Source organism: Alternaria rosae (assembly GCF_020736505.1).
Source record: "Alternaria rosae strain MPI-PUGE-AT-0040 chromosome Unknown BKA58scaffold_4, whole genome shotgun sequence".
NCBI lineage: Eukaryota > Fungi > Ascomycota > Dothideomycetes > Pleosporales > Pleosporaceae > Alternaria > Alternaria rosae.
Window position 1 is genome coordinate 1,363,670 of NW_025763573.1, and position 18,008 is coordinate 1,381,677.

At 51.6% G+C, this 18,008-nt stretch overlaps 9 protein-coding genes across 9 annotated transcripts; 5 read left to right on the forward strand and 4 right to left on the reverse strand.

The window, feature by feature from the left end:
• Positions 1-1,007: 1,007 nt before the first annotated feature.
• BKA58DRAFT_149864 (uncharacterized protein) lies at positions 1,008-3,067 on the reverse strand. Its single transcript, XM_046164760.1, has 2 exons — positions 2,864-3,067; positions 1,008-2,816 (listed from the first exon to the last, which is right to left on the reverse strand). Exons 1-2 carry the CDS (start codon positions 2,971-2,973, stop codon positions 1,268-1,270), a joined length of 1,659 nt encoding a protein of 552 aa, XP_046026224.1. The 5' UTR covers positions 2,974-3,067; the 3' UTR covers positions 1,008-1,267.
• Positions 3,068-3,641: 574 nt separating this feature from the next.
• Positions 3,642-5,685, forward strand: BKA58DRAFT_149842 (RING-14 protein). The gene is made up of 4 exons (XM_046164759.1): positions 3,642-4,775; positions 4,834-5,130; positions 5,190-5,400; positions 5,453-5,685. Exons 1-3 carry the CDS (start codon positions 3,809-3,811, stop codon positions 5,330-5,332), a joined length of 1,407 nt encoding a protein of 468 aa, XP_046026225.1. The 5' UTR covers positions 3,642-3,808; the 3' UTR covers positions 5,333-5,400; positions 5,453-5,685.
• A 200-nt stretch (positions 5,686-5,885) lies between these two features.
• BKA58DRAFT_410668 (metal homeostatis protein bsd2) lies at positions 5,886-7,077 on the reverse strand (the record flags this gene model as incomplete). Its single annotated transcript, XM_046172238.1, has 3 exons — positions 5,886-6,485; positions 6,538-6,963; positions 7,054-7,077. The coding sequence occupies 3 exons, from the start codon at positions 7,075-7,077 to the stop codon at positions 5,886-5,888; spliced, it is 1,050 nt and encodes a 349-aa protein (XP_046026226.1).
• Positions 7,078-7,249: 172 nt separating this feature from the next.
• BKA58DRAFT_382390 (uncharacterized protein) lies at positions 7,250-7,979 on the forward strand. Its single transcript, XM_046170100.1, has 2 exons — positions 7,250-7,422; positions 7,471-7,979. Exons 1-2 carry the CDS (start codon positions 7,411-7,413, stop codon positions 7,873-7,875), a joined length of 417 nt encoding a protein of 138 aa, XP_046026227.1. The 5' UTR covers positions 7,250-7,410; the 3' UTR covers positions 7,876-7,979.
• Positions 7,980-9,106, forward strand: BKA58DRAFT_382391 (uncharacterized protein). The gene has a single exon (XM_046170101.1). The coding sequence runs from the start codon at positions 8,143-8,145 to the stop codon at positions 8,713-8,715; it is 573 nt and encodes a 190-aa protein (XP_046026228.1). The 5' UTR covers positions 7,980-8,142; the 3' UTR covers positions 8,716-9,106.
• A 22-nt stretch (positions 9,107-9,128) lies between these two features.
• Positions 9,129-10,512, forward strand: BKA58DRAFT_468393 (uncharacterized protein; the record flags this gene model as incomplete). Its single annotated transcript, XM_046175105.1, has 2 exons — positions 9,129-9,338; positions 9,389-10,512. Exons 1-2 carry the CDS (start codon positions 9,153-9,155, stop codon positions 10,508-10,510), a joined length of 1,308 nt encoding a protein of 435 aa, XP_046026229.1. The 5' UTR covers positions 9,129-9,152.
• BKA58DRAFT_382393 (Six-hairpin glycosidase-like protein) lies at positions 10,513-12,874 on the reverse strand. Its single transcript, XM_046170102.1, has one exon. It carries the CDS (start codon positions 12,670-12,672, stop codon positions 10,552-10,554), a length of 2,121 nt encoding a protein of 706 aa, XP_046026230.1. The 5' UTR covers positions 12,673-12,874; the 3' UTR covers positions 10,513-10,551.
• A 152-nt stretch (positions 12,875-13,026) lies between these two features.
• On the forward strand, positions 13,027-15,484 carry BKA58DRAFT_382395 (P-loop containing nucleoside triphosphate hydrolase protein). The gene has a single exon (XM_046170103.1). The coding sequence runs from the start codon at positions 13,049-13,051 to the stop codon at positions 15,473-15,475; it is 2,427 nt and encodes an 808-aa protein (XP_046026231.1). The 5' UTR covers positions 13,027-13,048; the 3' UTR covers positions 15,476-15,484.
• BKA58DRAFT_382396 (kelch repeats protein-like protein) lies at positions 15,485-17,997 on the reverse strand. Its single transcript, XM_046170104.1, has one exon. It carries the CDS (start codon positions 17,662-17,664, stop codon positions 15,616-15,618), a length of 2,049 nt encoding a protein of 682 aa, XP_046026232.1. The 5' UTR covers positions 17,665-17,997; the 3' UTR covers positions 15,485-15,615.
• Positions 17,998-18,008: the final 11 nt, after the last annotated feature.

An 18,008-nucleotide genomic window follows, 5' to 3' on the forward strand; every position in this document is an offset into this window, starting at 1 on the left:
TTGCCGATAAGACACGGGCTGGTGGAACAACGGCTGAGTGCGGCACAAAACATTGACAGAATGCCTGACTACGAATGGAGGATGGCCTAATCCTGGTGGTTGATCATCTCTCTGCTCTCACGCATTCGCTTGCATGCTCGATCCGGCACCCGGCAGTGCCATCAGAACGTTAAAGCATGATTATCTGATGTTCGAGAACCGGCACGGCAGAAAAAGAAACGACACAACCATCCGAGGCGCTAGTTTTGCCTGGCATGTCATCTGGTAGCCTTGAATCAAAAGCAACGCGAACATGACTACACAAGTGGCAATGCGAGATTTCTGTCAGGCGATTACCCGAGACATAATATGTATAGCATGCGATAGCACTTGCAGGGGCGTAGCAGGGTGTGGAAACGCATACGCACTAACGCAACGGAAGAACTTCCACTTCGCGAACGCACCCATGGCTTGCCAAAGCTTATCGAACGCTCGGACGCAGGTCATATTGGCCCTCCTCACGGTATTCTCAACATATGCATCATTTGGGGCATTTTCAAGCAATGAAAACAACTGTTTGTACCAACACGTCGTCTGGCGAAGAGGTCACAGTGCTCGCTGGTCTCAACTGTTGTTCTTTTGTCTCTTTGCACATGGCACATCTGAAGACCAAGAGACATTACTCCGCATCCTCTCAATGCTAGAAGAAAGTTCCATCAACGCTCCTCGAACCTGGAAGCTATGTTCTGTATCTTATTCAACCGTCTAGTTTCTATCCGCAAGCTCGCTTCGTCCACCATCAGTCGTGATACACTTTCTCGTACTAAACGTAACATACTTTGTGTTCATCTTCTCAATCTTGTGCGATTTCTTGTCGATGCTGATTGCTGCCGTGGAACAGAAGATAAGACATTCACCTGTCTTCAGTCGTGCAATCTCCTCGAATATCTTCTGGCTATCCTTTCCTACCAAGGCCGCAGTGGTTAACCCTTCCCTAACACTGAATCGCGTGTGGAACGAGACGGGAAACACTAAACCTCGATACAAGAGGGCATTAACCACTCTATTGAGGATGGAGGGAATGTACCTCACCAAAAAAAAATCCTGTTCTGGGCGTGACTTCTGCCGCAGCATATTTAGAGACGCCTGAAGAATGCGGACGCAACAACCGCTCAATGCAAGTCTAATAAACCATTCAGCCTGTAGCAAACACCTGCGCTATGCTAAAGCAAACTGTACATCAATACCATGTCTCTCATACAGATCGTAATTCGTGCCATCATTTCTTCTACCGCTTCTTATTCTTCTTCCCACCCCCCGGTTGCGCGACAGACTTGAGCGCCGTATGTTTCGGATGCTCCTTCAAATGCTGATGCAATTGAGTCTTGGACGAGAACCCAGCGCTGCAGCCAGCACACTTGTTTTTGACATCGGGCTCTTCACTCTCAGCCTGTTTTGCAGCCTTCTTCATGCGCTTCAACGCAGCCTTGCCAAGCTTTGGTTCTGGCGGGGCGGTGACTTCTGGTTCTGTAGGATCTTCAAGTTTGAAGTCGAGATCTTCAGTGGGTGCTGTGGAGGCTTCTGTGCTAGCACCAGCAAGTCGTGCTTCTATTTCGGACCGTGAAGCATATTCGTCGTCTACGTCTGAGCTTGTTTCTGAGTCGACGGGCGATGCAGACATTGTATTACCCGGTGCCACTCGGTCCAAACGGGCTACTTCCTCGTCTGTACTGTGGTCGTCCATGTCAAGCTCATTCGCTTTTGTCGTAAGGTCTTGAATAGATGCACCAGAGCCTTCATCAGCAGAGATTTCCACATCCAGCGGAAGCTCGTCCTCTACTGGTAGAATCTCATCACTTTTGAGGGCGTCTTCGTCCAAGTCCAAATGGGCGTTGTCCTTTTGCATCTTTTTCTTGAGAGCCTGAATTGCTTTCTGATGCTTCTTGCTCTTCTCGTGGGCATCGTATTGCCGCTCGCTTTTGAATGTCTTGTTACATGCAACGCATTCGTAGACGTCTTCCTCGACCTCAGCTTCGCTTTCCTCTTCAACTTCATCTGCCGGACGTGCGGTAGCCCAACTTGGCACCGCCTGCTCCTCCTGCTCCATCTTGGCGATCTGCGCAGCTCTTGCCCGTGCAGCCTGCGCTTTCCTAGCATCCCGCTGTGCTTTGGCCTTGTCCTCTGCCGTCTGTGTGTTCGGGGTGTACCGTGGGTCTCGCTTGCGTACGAACGCAACCAGCGTTCTGACCGCATCGTTGAATGTCCTTCTGCCTTCGTCGCGGATCTTTTGGTTCTCCTTCTCAGCAGCCCTTCGATAGCGGCGATCAGGTTGAAGAGAGGGGTTGTACTCGTCCAGCCATGCAAAGCTTTTCACCGTCGCGAAGCCGTTCCATGTCGAGTAGAAGTCGCGCACAACACCTTCGTACTCATCGTCCTTGTGGCCAAAGCTAGGGTAATCCGGTACATCGAGGTCGTCATAGTCTGCGGCATACTCCTCTTCGCGCGCAAGTTGCTCGAACGTCTCCCGTACGAAACCAAAGAAGCCATTCGGCGAGTCTGAGAAGTCCACGTTCCCCCTGAACTTGCCCATCATTTGCGTTATGTCGTCGGCTGTCGTAACCTTCATGTCACCCTGGTAATGGTCGCCGGTCTCATCGCCAGTAGTACCTCGCAGTATATCCCTCTCGTGTGCATCGTACCATGCGCGCTCCTGGTCATCTGAGAGAACTTCGTATGCCGATCGGACTTCGGCGAAGAGGGCAGTGGTACGTTCGACATCGCCGTAGTTTCGGTCGGGGTGCAGTTCGAGCGCTTTCTTGCGGTATGCCTTCTTGAGTCTTGTAGATGTTAGTGGTGAATACGTTACGTGTGTCTTGTCACGTACTCGTCTTGAGTGGCATTGCGCTCCACACCCAGTAGTTCGTAGTAACTTGTCTTGACTTCGCCGGCATTACTAGGCGCGTCGCCGCCACCGGTGGACTGTGATGCACCCATAGTGGCTTTGTCTCGATGCAGCTAGGTGTACGGTTCGGACGTACTTGAGATTTTCGGGTCTCGGACTACCTGCAGTGGCAGTGGCTGGATGCTGCAGTTCAGTTGTGTGGGCGTGTATGGGAGAGTGACAGCATACAAGTTTGTAGTGCAGCTTTCACAGCGTTCTCGGTGCGCGTGCTGACAGCCCTGCTATACACCGAGACCACCCCGACTTTCACATCGTGTTAGTTGGGTGAGTCGCGAAGAGCCATATTGCGTCACTGCAAGCAAATCGCCTATGACTGTGCGCTTGGCGTTGATTGGTCGCGGACTGCGAAGGCGAAAAGTTTGAGCAGACAGTGATTGAAGAAGAGCGCTATTGGAGCCACCGCAGTCTAGACAGCGCCGAAAGCCGGCACACGCCATGCTTTGTTTTGCTTCATAAAAGAGGCGCATCCCCATGTTTTCGTGATGGCCTAAGACGAATCTCCATCGAATTCTGGGGTCTCCATTTAGCGGCATCCTTTCCAGGCAGACAGGCGCATGACCCGCGGAGTAAATCGCCCTTGTTGACAAGTCGTAATTCTCTCATTCAACATTATTTCTCCCCCACCACCACACGTCTGGGACTCTTTGACACTTCGTCCCCAACTATCCCTATCTACTACACAGCCGCATCTGCATATCCCAGGCCAGTGATCGCTGGAACGCTTCGTTAGCCCGACCCGGAACTGTGGCCGAACAAGCGTGGAAGGTACCCCGCTAAGGGTCGCAACCACTCAGCTCCCCACGTGCCTTCTCTGCGCCTCCTGATCGGCCAGCCCTACCACGGTACCTCGTCAACCCTGCTCCAAACATGAAGTTCGGCCATCTCTTCAAGCAGACTCTCCGGGACGAGGGATTCCCGCCAGAGTGGGTCGACTCGGCTATCTCTTACTCGCAGCTCAAGAAATGCATCAAGAGGCTTACTGACGAGCTGCGGCAAGTGGGCCTTGACCCTGCCACCTTGTCCAAACTACTCAAACATGTCGAAGACTACAATGCTTCTACCAAAGAAGACGACGATCAAGAACGACCTTTCGAGTACATTCTCAACCCCGACGGTGCCAAGGATAATGCATCGCCCTCGCGCAAGGCGTTCCATCCAAAGCTTCTCTTCTACGTGAACGAATCTAGTGGAGAGGTACTGAGCGCCCAACTCGATGATGACACCAGACGCAAACTTCAGATGCTGGCTATTGAGACGGGTATGTCTGATATGCGCGTCTTGGACGACTCAAACTCGTCACTCCAATCCGTCGACTCCATAGATCCATCCAACCCTACGACTGCTACCCCGACCAATACTTCTCGTAATCGACCAGGGTATCGTACAGTGGAGGTTCCCATCACCTCGGATACGGAGTTCTTCACCAGGCTTACCAGTGAAGTTACAGGACTGGAGAGACTGCAGGAGCGGGAACAAAAGCGAATGAATGTCCAGATCGAAGCATTAGGGAAGCAGGTTGCAAAATTGACGGATCCAGACCGGAGAGCCAACAGGAAAATGCTCACTGCTTGGCGTCAAATCTTCCAAATATACGTGGAAGAGGGCATCTTCTTTGGAACGACAGAAATGGACCATAAATCGCACGACTCAGAGAAGGCCATGGCGAGACTGGCGGGGTTCTCCAACAAGATCGCCAAGGCTGGCTTAGTGGAACAGTTGAAGAAGAAGGAGAATCTACAAGCACTGAACAATTTCATGCATATCAACCGTGAGATTCTACAAGGCCTGCGATTCGGTGAGATCAACCATAATGCGATGATCAAGATCCTCAAGAGTAGGTCTCTCTATTTCTCCAACAAATATGGAATTGTTGTGAACTGACATATTACTAGAATTCGACAAACGCACAGCTCTAGGCGTAAAGTCTACATTTCCGCGTCAAGTAGAGTACCCAGAATTCTCGGAACATCTCGCCAAAGCCGTCTGCGCAGAAGTCAACACGCAGATCCTATCCCACATCCCGCAGATAGACGACTACTCCTGCCCCATGTGCATGGAGATCCAATGGCGGCCCGTAAAGCTTAGCTGCAACCATACTTTCTGCATTCGGTGCTTGATCGTCATGCAGAACAACAAGCAATACAACTGTCCGTTCTGCCGGGAGAAGACAGTCTTCGATGCGAATTCAGGTAAGCATGTCTCCAAGTCCTGGACGTTTTGGGACATATTTCTGACTATGTGACCACAGATAACTTGGACACTGAACAGGCCGCCTTCCTCAAGAAATGGTTCCCAGAGGAAGTCAAGAACAAGCAGCGGTACAACGAGATGATGGCGGGCGTGGACCAGTATGGAGAAGTGTATGCGACTGAAAAGTGCGTTGTAATGTAATGATTCGCAACTTTCATGGGTCGCATGCTAAGTCTGTGCCAAAGATTCCTGCGCGGTGGTTCCCTGTGGTAAGTCATTTTCGCTGTTCATCTCGAAAGACGCTTGCTAACATATCATCAGGCACATGATTTGATTTCATCTACGGGACTTGAGCGCTTTGTCAAGAGCTGTTTTTGAGATTTTTACCCCAAAGATACCCAGCACATGTTGTGCATATACAATAGCCAATGACTAATTCAACATATCTCTACTATCGCCGCGTGTGATTTCAACCGAGCATTTTGTGACGCCAGATAATGAATTGCATCAGCACAGGGGAAGCAGCTGAACGGTGATGGACTTCGTATGGAAGAAACCCCAGAAGGAGATGTAGATAATAAAGTAATATATAGGTGACTAAGGAAAATCGTGCAGTGATGTGCTGCTTCAACAGCGAAGCGCGTATCTTTCGATCTGTCTTTAGCCAATAGTAAACTCCGTCCCTAGATGCAACCAAGTAATACGCTATGAAAAGAGAGAAGAGAAGATGCCAGTCTGAGGCTCATTGAAGAAATTATACACTGCGCTCTGGGCTTTCACCCTCGGCGACAACCGCCACACCCAGCCCCCGATCGGGAGACTGAAGAACGAGTTGTTCGTGCCGCCTTGCGCGGATGAAATCGGATACACTTTTGATCAAGATGAACCAGCCAACAATCATCAGGCCGTACGCTATCCAGTCACTGCCTGTAATCGCACTCGCTGCAGGTGTCATGTCACTGCCACCTGCGTTTCCACTGCCGACCTTGTCTGGGTCGAAGTCGTGCGCATTCGGATCGTTTGGAACGCCACCGTCGAACCCTTGTCCGGGGTTATCATTGCTGCCGTTGTTCGGAGAAAGTACGGCGGAGCGGAAGCCGAAACCGAACTGCACAAGCGTGATACCGAGACCAGCGCGGGATCCGTTCTTTGCGGCGTGGGTCGTGTGGAGGAGGTAGGTAAGGAGGAATCCGACGAGTTGGAAGGACATGGAGATCATGGCGTTCCAGAGGAAGCTGAAGAGGGAGCCGACGGGGAGGCCTTCGACAAATACTTCATCGCCAAAAGTGCCGGGAGCGAGGATGGTGGTTTCCCAGTAGGGTGGTGTCGCGTCTGCGGCAGCTTGTTCGTATGTCTGATGCGTGTTAGCAGTGATTCACGCGACTTATCGATAGTCTGATGCGTACTGGAGGCTTTTCCTCGGCATCCTCCCCTCTGGTAGGCTTTGCGCTTAGATTTGCCCACACACCACCGTTGCCTCCACCGTACACCCGCCCTGGGGTCGGCGCTTGTGTGTTGAATACTGGCAGTTCCGTCACTCTCCTTTGGATGCCCGGTGGCGCCGCCTCGTCTTCTGTCCTGGGGTTCCCCCGCATCAGCCGCTGCCGATCGTCGCGCCCATCGTTATCGTCATCGTCATCGGAATCCGAGTCGAAGGTATCAGCGAGGGTGCGGTCTTCTTCGTTTGTTCTTGGGTCCTCGGATAAGAGATGCCGTGATGTGCCGTTCGGTGATGATGCGCGCGAGTGGAAGGAGGGTGGTGGCGAGGCCGGGGGCCACTGCTGGCCGGGTTGCAGCGTCTGAGGAGAGTCTTCTTCGTCTTGGGCGGCTACCTGAATGTACGCATTAGTCCTGTCGTTGCGAAAGCAATATAGGGGTTTCGCGCAGTCGCATGGTGGTCGGGATGGACCGGGGCAACGTACCCTCTCGTAGCCCTGGCTAGGCATGTTGCGCGGATAACCGGATGTGTGACGTGAAGGGGGCGATGGGATATCTGCTATCGAGTGTCGTCAAGGCAGGGAGTCGTAGGAATAGGCAAGGCAGCGAGCGTGGACGAGAAAGACGGCGGTTGTAGGAGGGAGGTGTAGGTGGGTGGAGCGTGTCAGGCGGCAGGTGCAGTGGAGGAGGCGTTTCAAGTGCAAGTCGCTCGCTTTTGGGCCATGCGACACGGCTGCTGCGCCACGATCCAATAGCGCCTGGACCCTGGTTACCGAAGCATCATCGACTTTGAGGCCCGGACAGAGTGAAGAACATCACTTTTTCCCAGTTCACACCCAACCATGGCGAATACTGTGAGTATGCAGCAGTGCATTGCAACATATTCAGCTGACATTGTCTAGATAACAAAGCAATACACCCGCCTCCTCGCTCTTTGGCCCAAAGACGCATTGCGCCCAAATTTACCCTTCACACGCGCAATCGAGCATCATGGAAAACCATTCGGCGTCCAACCCATAACACCCACTCCCGAAGAAGGCGCAAAGCCCCAAGCGCCCGCGTCTACAACACCGGCCGCATCTTCACCGCCCGCAAATCCCAAGCTCGAACAAGCCCAAGTAAACGCATTATTCTCGTTACTAGAGAACCGATATAGCACGAAGTATGCGCTATCACCGGGTGTACTCAAGCCGACATCTGCGCCGGAGCACTACACTAGATTGATGGAGGAAATCGAGCGGGCGCCTAAGAAGACATGGTGGGAGGCCAAGCTGGATCAGTGGAAGATGAAGATTCGATGGTCTTGAGGGACGAATTTACGACTTTGTATTATACTGTGAAGAATGTAAAATAAGGATAACATGTCATCAGCACACTACCATGTCCTCACTCGCTTCGTCCCGATACGGCAGGCGCGCTTGTCTCTTCATGGTTCACTTTGGTGCACGACACTGCGTTCTCACCACTCATCTTCACCTTCGTCGAGCTTATTTACCCTAATCCTCTCTCGACTCCTCCTCAAAGACACCGCGACAAAACTGAGGACCATCTCCGGCCGGCTATCTTCTGTAGCAATGTCGGGGCAGATTGAGGAACCGGCGATCAACTTCAAGTCAGAATATGGGCCTTTAAGTGAGTCCTACACATGTCGTAAAGGATACGATATTGATCGTGCTTATCCTTTTCGACATCATCACAGTGAACGTTGGCAAGGAAGGAACCATGAAGCTGTGATCAGGAGAAGCTCAAAGTTCTTCGACAACCCTATGAAGGAAGAGTGGGCAGCATCTCGTCTTGAGGCGCGCACTATCAGTATTGTCGACAAAGACCCCACTATCTTCAAAATCTACCTCCATTGGTTGTACCTCAAGACATTCCCTATTGTCACCACAAAGAGTACAGGGGGGTTCAATCATGAGACTGGCATGCTTGGCAAGAGCTACGTTGTGGGGGAAATGCTCATGGATACTGCACTCAAGAACGCCGTCTTGATCGCCTTCCGTGACGCCCCGCTCAACCGGCCTTTCTACAAGCCACTACGTCCAGGCTTCAGTATAGTCAAGACCATATACGATGGAACTCCGGAGGGATCCCCTGGCAGGCGCTTCATGGTTGATGTGTGCGTTAGAGAGGCGAACGAGAACTGAGCTATTCACCTTGACGATATGCCACTCGCCTTTACGATGGACTTGTCAAAAGCGTTTATGGCATGTGCGAGGACACGCACTCCAAAGATGACCTCGTGGACAACAAGCATGAAGGACTTTATGGAGACATAGCTCTGCTCACGGTTGGCCGTCTGTGAGAGGGACTTACCAGCGTGGCGTATCGCACACATCGTCACCGCAAGGGTGTCTTGTGGAGTCGGAACGGCTGATGAAGGGATTGAAGATTACAGAAGTGGCATGCATCAAGCCGTTCTAGCATTTGCCCTCAAGTATATGTAATGATAAGCAAGCCCTGCTCGCCTGATCTCGAGAGTCTGTCTAACCAGATCTGCGCTAGTCTGTGTCTAGATAAATCCACCTTCCAAGCAGCGTCACTCAACTGATCCACCTGTCTTCTACGTTTCTCCAATCGCAGCATGGACATAACCATTGCACAGCTAAGTGAGCATTACGTCTTACTCGCTTTGCCCACTGAGCTATGGCTCACCATATTCGAGCATGTGGTTACTTACAACACGCACATTTTCAACCAGTCTCTCAAGTACAGAAGAGAACGAATGCGTGATTTACAGAGACTGCAATATGTATGCAGGTCATGGAAGGTACAATCAATTCAAATCAACCCACGCACCTTTTATCTAACCTTTCGCAGGACTTGGTAGAGCCACTTGTCTACCGCAATGTATCGATCGACGGCAACAACGATCTAGCATCCAATCGCGTCACAGCTTTGGCCCATCTTCTTGACCATCCTACTGATTCCGATGCGCCGAAAGCTTCTTGGGTGCGCTCATTCTGGATCCGAAGAGATGAGGGCGAAAGCCCTACTGAACCAACCCTGATGGCGTTGCAAGCTGCACTGCCCACTCTGCTCTCCCGCATGACGAACTTGAGCGAACTGTTTTGTCGTACTGAACTCCAGTGTCCGCAAATCGCAGCTATTTTACGCTCCCACGGCTCACAACTTACAAAGCTGTCTATAAACATTGGAGGTCGCCCCGTCCGTATTCAGGAAGCGCTCCCCCTCCTAAAACACTTCACGGCCCTCAGAGACCTCCACCTCGGGGTTAGTGGCCGAACGCGCAACTTGGACGATGTTGAACCATCTGACTTTCCACATCTACGCTTGATTGAGCTGGCTGCAGAGTACGCCACTAACGAGCTACTAGGCTGGCTCACACACTCGGCTATGCCCAAGCTTTCGGCTCTTGCAATCTGGAAGCCGCACGATATCTGGAGGGAACTGAGGAATTTGCCTGCTTTCATGGCAAAGCACGGTGCCGGCTTGAGGACGCTGCAATTTGATGATAGCCAACTGGCCAACATGTCCGAGATCTTTGATCATACATCCTCTCTGGAGGTGTTTGATACTTTTGATACCAGAGGGCCTCTCGGAAATCTCCCTGTATCAGTCACTCAGATTGTGCTTCGTCAATTCCCTGAGAATATTGGTCGTGGAGTTCAAACTCTAGAGTCGTTGCTTCAGATCGTCGGATCATTGCCGCCGGACAGGAAGTTACATACCATTTGCATGCGTTCAATCAACGACTATCTCGGAGCAAAGCCATTTCTCTGGCGAGAGAAGATGAAAGTGGCAGACACGAGAAGGATAGAAACTTGGAAGAGGTTTAGGTATAGTGTGAAGAAAATGGTAGACTTGGGCGTTTCACTTTTAGATCAACAGGGTGTCACTCTTGCAGACGTCCTCGGAGAGATGGGCGCTTTTCCAGACGTGGATATTGAAGAGGAAAGGGATGATGAGAACGATGTCTAGGATTACCCAAGCTGCACAAATACCGTGTTTAAGCAATCACCCTACATGCCCCGCGTGAAACCCTCACACTCTACATCCCAGTGCGACGGCCACACAGGCCCTTCATACCCATCCCAGCCACCACACATCATCCCCACCGCAAGCAGTAAGCCCGCTGAGCTTGGAAAATACGGCGTCGGCACTCTTGTTCCCCCCTCTGGCATTCCTACTTCATCAAAAGCATTATTCACGTCGAGCAACTGACTAACAGCGCGTTCCTCATCTCCTCTCCTCGCTTCCGTGATAGCGAGCAACGGGAAATCCCAGCCGTAAGAAAAGGGGAAGTTCCAAGTTTCGTGGACTTTCGCGATGGTGTTGTTGAAGATTGTCATGTTGACGCGGGAGTCTGGTGGCAACCAACCATATATACCCAGAAGACCTGGATGATCTTCCGTATATTCGGGGTAAGTCCACATGTTCGGTATACCCTCATACGTCACATACGCGTCCTCTTCAAAAGGGAAAGGCGCTAGATTGTCATGTACGTGTGTCCAAGACTCCGGGGTAGATTTGTTTTGCCGTGCTTGCCACTTCGACGCTACGTCGAGACCAAAGCGCCAGTACGCCAGCTCGAACGTCGGGTTAATCGTCTTGTTGGGATTAGTGTTCTCAGAGACTGGATACATGGGCGGCCCAAGATCGTATCGATTCGTCGTGGAATTCCAGAAGGCATAGCTGGCCATGAAGTCCGCCACGCCTGTCAAAATCTCATCCCATTTCTCGAGAGTCTTTTCGGTCGGGAAAGATCGATATTCCATCTCGGCGAAGTACATGGGATGCGGTTGTTGCCAAATGAGTAGGCTGTTGATCTCGCCTGGCGCAGACCGGCCGCTTGGATCGCTCATCTTGCCGAGGCGTGCGCCTTTGTATCCTTGCTTTTCAGCTCGGTCAAAGCTGCTGGTTAGAAAGCGCTCGTAAACGCCGATACTGCGGTTATAAAAGTCCCATTTCCCCCAGAACATCCAATGGGCTAGATGCCAGAAGACCATTTCCATGTGAAATTTGCCATACCACCCATTGTTCACCAAACCAGACTCTTGTGGAGGATCTTTGCCAGCCCCGTTGACTGCAAGAAGGTACTGAGAAAGAATCGTGCGACGTTGCAGCTCATTTGCAGAGGCATTGTTAGCCGATGGAAGTGACACGAATGCACCAGTCGACCAGTAGTCTGCCCACCAAGTTTGTGATTTTTGCTTGACTGTCTCAGGAGTATGAGACATATTGGCCACGCGAGGGGCGTAAGTCACAGTAAATGAGAGCTTTTCAGAATTCTGGTTGGCAGCTAGGACATACTTGTGCTCATCTCTGTGGAGGCGCGAGAGGCGGGCATAATCTTCCCAGGAGATATCGGCTGTGTATGTTGTTGCATCTAGAGTATGCGTAATTGTCGCACCTCTGTTCCTGTATTCATCCGTCGTGGAATGGTTGGACGTAGCGTTGAAGAGACCAACAAATGGTGCATCGAACTTATTTTTCCCAGTCGCATACGGGAAATCGAAGAAAGCACCAAGTCCTGCAGTCCTCACTAGGCTGGATGATATCTCTATAGCGACAGTATCGGTATCCGGACTTGCAACAGTTGTCACTACAACCTTTTCTCCATTGATAAAAAAGGAGGATTTGATGACTCCTTCCCAGAGTTCTAGCAGCTGCTCTTTACCACTGAGTAGGTCTTCCGTGACGTTTCCTCCCGCGATGCCGCCGAACCACAGTCCAACTCTTCCCAAATTGATACGATGTGGGTTCGCGATCATCCACCGACTGATGTCCTTCTGTTCTGGGTTGGGCTGCGCATAGTTGACAAGGTGATCGTGGGTCCACCAGTCAACGCCGGTATAGTCTGATGGGAGCGTTTGATTCGGTGTTGTTGGCAGAGATTCATTGTGCCATCCCCATGATGAAAGAGTATTGTGTGGCAGAAAGGTCTGCAGTCCGGTAATGTCTACACCGAACGCGAAGTTTCCATTGCCGATCTGGACTGGGCTGTATGGGTTCGATCGGCTGAGCTTGATATTATACTGCTGGACAATCGACTTGCGATCAATCCTGCTTTCCACGACAGGCGATGCGACAGAAAGCAAGCACAGTACTTTGACCCACTTCCCCAGCTTGAGTGGAAACATGATGGCTTCGTGGTTTGTTAGCAACGCGTCTACCCGCTCGTCTTTATATAGCTTATGACGGCATCCTCTCCCGCCCTACTTTGATTAAGTTCCCAGTTGATCGTCCCCAGCGGCGGGGTCAACCATGAACGCATAGCGTCGGGATAATTGGCACCGAACACTAGAAGACTCAGCCGCGTCCTGCTACGCATCGTCAGTAACGCGATGAGGGAGTGGCCAGCGAGTGACCGAGAACCTTGCGTGGCTTGGAATGTGGGGATGTGGGTCGCTGACCCGTGCACGCGCGTGTTGCGCTAGCAGGCTTATCGATAACGATCTTGGGAAGAGCGGAAAAGTTTTGGCAACGTGAAACGCGGGTTCCAGTCGCGACAACGAAATGTCCAACAGAAAGAGCAGCGAACCAAAAGTTGAAGGCGCGAAGGACCTTCCCGTGGAACTTAAGAAAGGCAAGAAGAGAAAGAGAGTTCAGCCAGCGAAAGATGGCTGGAGTGGGAAGAAGGGAGCCGGCGTGTTGATCAAGTTCGACCATTCCGACGATGACACCCCCAGTTCTACTGCGGAGCACCCTAAGCCCGCCGCCGAACCCAAAAGAATGGAAAGCGTCGTCGAAACTCCAGTGGAGCGGCAAGCGGAGATGCACAAGCGCAACAAATTAGATGCGCCTCAGTCTACCAAACCTCAACCAAAACCCGAACAACAAGCTCGACCAAAGAACAAACAGGCCGACAGACCTCGCACCTCTCAACAAGACTTAAGAGTGCCATCGCATGTAATTCAGAAGCGTGATGAACTGCGGATGGTCCGCAAGTCGCTTCCGATATGGCCTCAAGCAGACATCATCAGAGCAGCTCTCCAAAGAAACAACGTCCTCGTTCTGACCGGAGAGACTGGTTCCGGAAAATCGACACAAGTGCCCCAATTTTTGATCAATGAGTCCTGGTGTACCGGGTGTATAGCGATTACGCAACCTCGAAGAGTGGCGGCAATCTCCCTGGCACGACGCGTCGCGGACGAGATGGGTAGCTTACTTGGAGACAAAGGTCCTACTGCCAAGGTTGGATACAGCGTTCGTTTCGACACTGCTGCGGGAAAGCACACCAAAGTCAAGTTTCTGACAGAGGGTATGCTGCTTCAGGAGATGCTCAGAGATCCCAACATGTTGCAGTACAGCGCCGTAGTAGTAGATGAGGTCCACGAAAGAAGTGTGAACGTCGACTTGATTCTCGGGTTCCTACGAAATCTGTTATCCACCAAAGAAGGTAGCGTGGCGAGGAAACATCCGCTTAAGGTGGTAGTGATGAGTGCCACGGCAGACGTGGAAAGTCTTGTCAAATTCTTCGGAGACAGTCAGCCGGTGTCGAACACCGAGAAGGCGGTCGCGAAACCTACTACGGAAAGCAAAGGCAACGTCTCGACGTGCTTTGTAGAGGGGCGGCAATACCCCGTCAAAACAGTATACTTGCCGCAACCAACACAGGACTGGGTCGAAGCAGCTCTCAAGCTCGTCTTCCAAATACATTACAAGGAGCCTCTGCCAGGCGACATACTGGTCTTTCTCACAGGGCAAGATACTATTGAGGGACTGGAGAAGCTCATCAACGACTACGCTGAAAACATGGATGATGAGGTCCCCAAACTTCTTGCGCTACCTCTTTTCGCCGCCCTTCCGCAACACGCCCAACAGCGCATCTTTCAGCCAACGCCCTATCGCACACGCCGCGTCATTCTTGCGACCAACATCGCTGAAACATCAGTCACTGTGCCTGGCGTCCGTTTTGTGGTTGACTGCGGAAAGTCGAAGATAAAGCAATTCCGCAGCCGCCTAGGTCTCGAGTCGCTGCTTGTGAAGCCTATCTCCAAGTCTGCAGCTATCCAACGCAAAGGCCGAGCTGGTCGTGAAGCACCTGGCCAGTGTTATCGATTATATACTGAAAACGGTTACAACACTATGGAAGAACGCACCACGCCCGAGATTTTGCGTTGCGACCTCAGTCAGGCTATTTTGACAATGAAGGCGCGAGGTGTCGATGACGTGCTCGGCTTTCCATTCCTTGATCGGCCGCCACGGGAAGCTCTAGAAAAGGCTCTTCTGCAGCTATTGCACTTACAAGCCTTGACAGATACCGGCGAAATTAGCGATATTGGCCTCAAAATTGCGAAGTTCCCGCTCACGCCTACGCTAGGGCGAGTACTAGTCGAAGCGGCGAAGCCAGATCGCGACTGCCTACTCGACGTGATCGATATCATATCCGCACTCAGCGTCGAGGAGGTCTTTCTGAACCTTGTCACCGAAGAGCGCAAAGAAGAGGCAGAGGAAGTCCGGCGTGAGCTATACCGCCGAGAAGGCGATCACCTCACACTTCTCATTACTGTTCAGCGATACGCAGCTGAACTGAAGTCACAGCGTCGTGCTTGGTGTGACAAGCACTACGTATCCCACCGCGCAATGGAGAATGTAATGAACATTAGGAAACAATTGCGGGAACAGTGTAGACAGCAGAAGCTGCTCTCGGCTGACGACGAAGAGTCCGATAATGCACCTTCGGAAGCTAGGAGTCAAGCCATATTGGCATGTATGCTGCGTGGCTTCATCTCCAATACAGCGAGATTGATGCCAGATGGTAGCTACAAGACGATGATTGGTAACCAAACAGTGGCGATCCACCCCAGCTCAGTGCTGTTTGGAAAAAAATTGGAGGCTATTGTGTTCAATGAGTTTGTATTTACAGGCAAGGCGTGGGCTAAGCGTGTCAGCTCGGTTCAACTAGACTGGGTGTCTGAAGTGGTTGAGGCCATTATGTAGTTTAGACGATAATATAGTCTTTTGCTAGGCTATCACAGCCAAACCGCTTTTACTTACTTAATTAGACTTCTATTCTCAAACACAATATGTACTTGCCGAAAGTGCATGTCTTGAAGCTCCACAAGCTCGTCTCTGATATATTACCTTCTCCTTCCCACTCCAGCGCCTTCCTTATCCGCCAAACTGACGACCTCACCGATGCCGGCTGCCTCCTGTTCATCTTCAAGCGCGCGGATCTCTTCCCTGCAATCCCACCATTTCTCCTCTGCCCTCTCAAATGCCATCTTCTTGACTTCTTTTGGGCTCTTCTCTGCACTCTTTCCCTTCCTGTCCAAATCTTCTAGGACGAGATTCTGCCACTGCTCAGACGTGCGAGCATAGAAGTCGCGCAAGGACTCGAAGGGACGGGGATGTGGGAGCGTATCGGTGAGCGCGGAAATCTCCTCCTGGGGACCAAGGTCTTCGGAGTGAATAGGTACAACGGCAGGAGACTCTGTGACACTGGTGGGAGCTGTCGATACAGACTTGTCGTCCTCCTCACCTTCTTCATCCGAGTCGGAGTCTTCCTCATCTTCTTCATCCGAGTCGGCTTCGTCTCCACTGCCTTGCCAGTCTTCGAGCTCACGCTTGAAGATCTCGGTCACGCCGTCCAGATGATTGAGGTTGACAGACCAGAGTTCATCAAAGGTAAATTCGCGGTCGCCTTTCTCGTAGGTGCCACCGTAGATATACAGTGTATCTGCTTGAACCGTAAGTGCAGCGTTGAAACGCGGGTGTGGAAATTCGAATATCTTCGGCTTCTCTGGACGTGCCTCTTCCTCCTCTTCCTCTTCTTTTGCTTTCTTGGCTTCGTCGTCAGAGTCTGCATCTGTAACGACACCGGCTTTCATTTCGAGAGCCTTGAGATTAGCTAGCAACTCTTCTTCTGCGGCCTTGCCACGATCCCTCCGGTTGATGTTCGCCTGCTGTGCAGCCTTCTTGTTTGCGTTTAGCTTCGGCCGACGTAGAGTGAGTGGCATGTATCGGTTACGCTCGACGTTCCAGATGAACAACTGGTTGAAGAACTCGGAGTCGATGCCCTCTTCGCTCTCTTCCACGTCGTGCACACCGCCGAAAAGAACACCGCGGCCTTTGTGGTAAGCCATTGTCGCACCTGCACGCGGCGGGTTTGGTGCATTCGCCGGCTTCTTGCGCTTCTCCCAAGACACAGTTGGAAGGGTAGTGGAAGGTTGATCAGCAGGGGGTGGTGTAACACGTATGAACCAAGTGTCGTCGTGGACCTTCGGCTTGAGCACCATGCGTGATGCCGGACCGCCACTGCTGCTCTTCTTGCCCTTGCCCTGCTGCTGTTGCTTGCCACCAGCTTGGGTCTTGACGCGAGAGTAACCGCCATAGATGACCGCGCCTTGCTCATGCGGCAGCAAACTGAAACTCGATCGTGCATCTGGTACTGCGCGAGCTGCTTGCAGTTTTGGCGTGTGCCATGAGAAGTTGACGCAGTCGTAGATCCAAAGATCATTCAAGTATTTGGTGGTCGCAGATGTATCCTGGAAACCTCCAAATAAGATAATGTACTGCTTGAAGCCAACCATGCGATGTCCACTCCGTGCTGGTGGGGCAGCGGTCTTGCTCTTTCCCTCCATGCGCGTCCATTCTCGAGAGACCGGATCGAGCTTCCAGAAGTCGTTGTAGTGATAGAAGGTTCCTTGTTTCGGAGAGCTGAACTCTCCACCAAACAGGTAAATTTCTTTCGTGTTGGCAGCGCGACACCAAGCATGTCCAGATCGAGGAAGTGGTGAGTTCGGACTTGTGACTTGCTTCCAGGAATCTTGCTTGACATTGTAAATCATGAGATCGTTGAAAAACTTGGCGGTGGCTCCGTTGAAGTATTCGCCTCCGAACAAGAAGATTTCATTCTCGTTTGCTGGATTGGCGAGGAGCGTGCTCGAAGTTCGCGCAGAGGGTGGCTCAGCGGGTATCTCTGTGATAGCATGGTGTTGTTCCTGCTCTTTTGCGTACTGTGCCAAGATATCATCCAGGTCAACATCTTCCGCATCAGAGTCGATTTCCTGTGTTTTGGATGCGACCTTTTTGTCTTTTTTGCCTGCCTTCTTCTCTTGCTTAGCAGCCTTTGCGGCCTTGGCTGCTGCTTTGCCTCCCGCTGCTGCCTTCTTCTTATCTTTAGCCATGTTTCAGTTTAGAAAACGAGATAACGCAGTCGTGGAACGCAGTGTGGTAACTATTCGGTCTGCGATGGAAAGTTCTCCGCGTTTGCCCCTCAGTTGGAAATTTTCCCAGGGCCGACGTTGATGGTACACCACCTTGCTTCCTGTGATGGAAATAACGTATCGATCAAGGCTAGAGTGTGTGAATCGTAGTTATCGTAATGGTTAAGCGCAAATTTACAGGTGCAAATGGTCGCGTGCAGCGCGTTCAATATCGCCAATCCTTCGGAGCAGGCGTTACGGAGTTGGGGCTTATCGATAACACCACATACATTCAGTCCCCACATTGCACCCGACACTTAATCAAC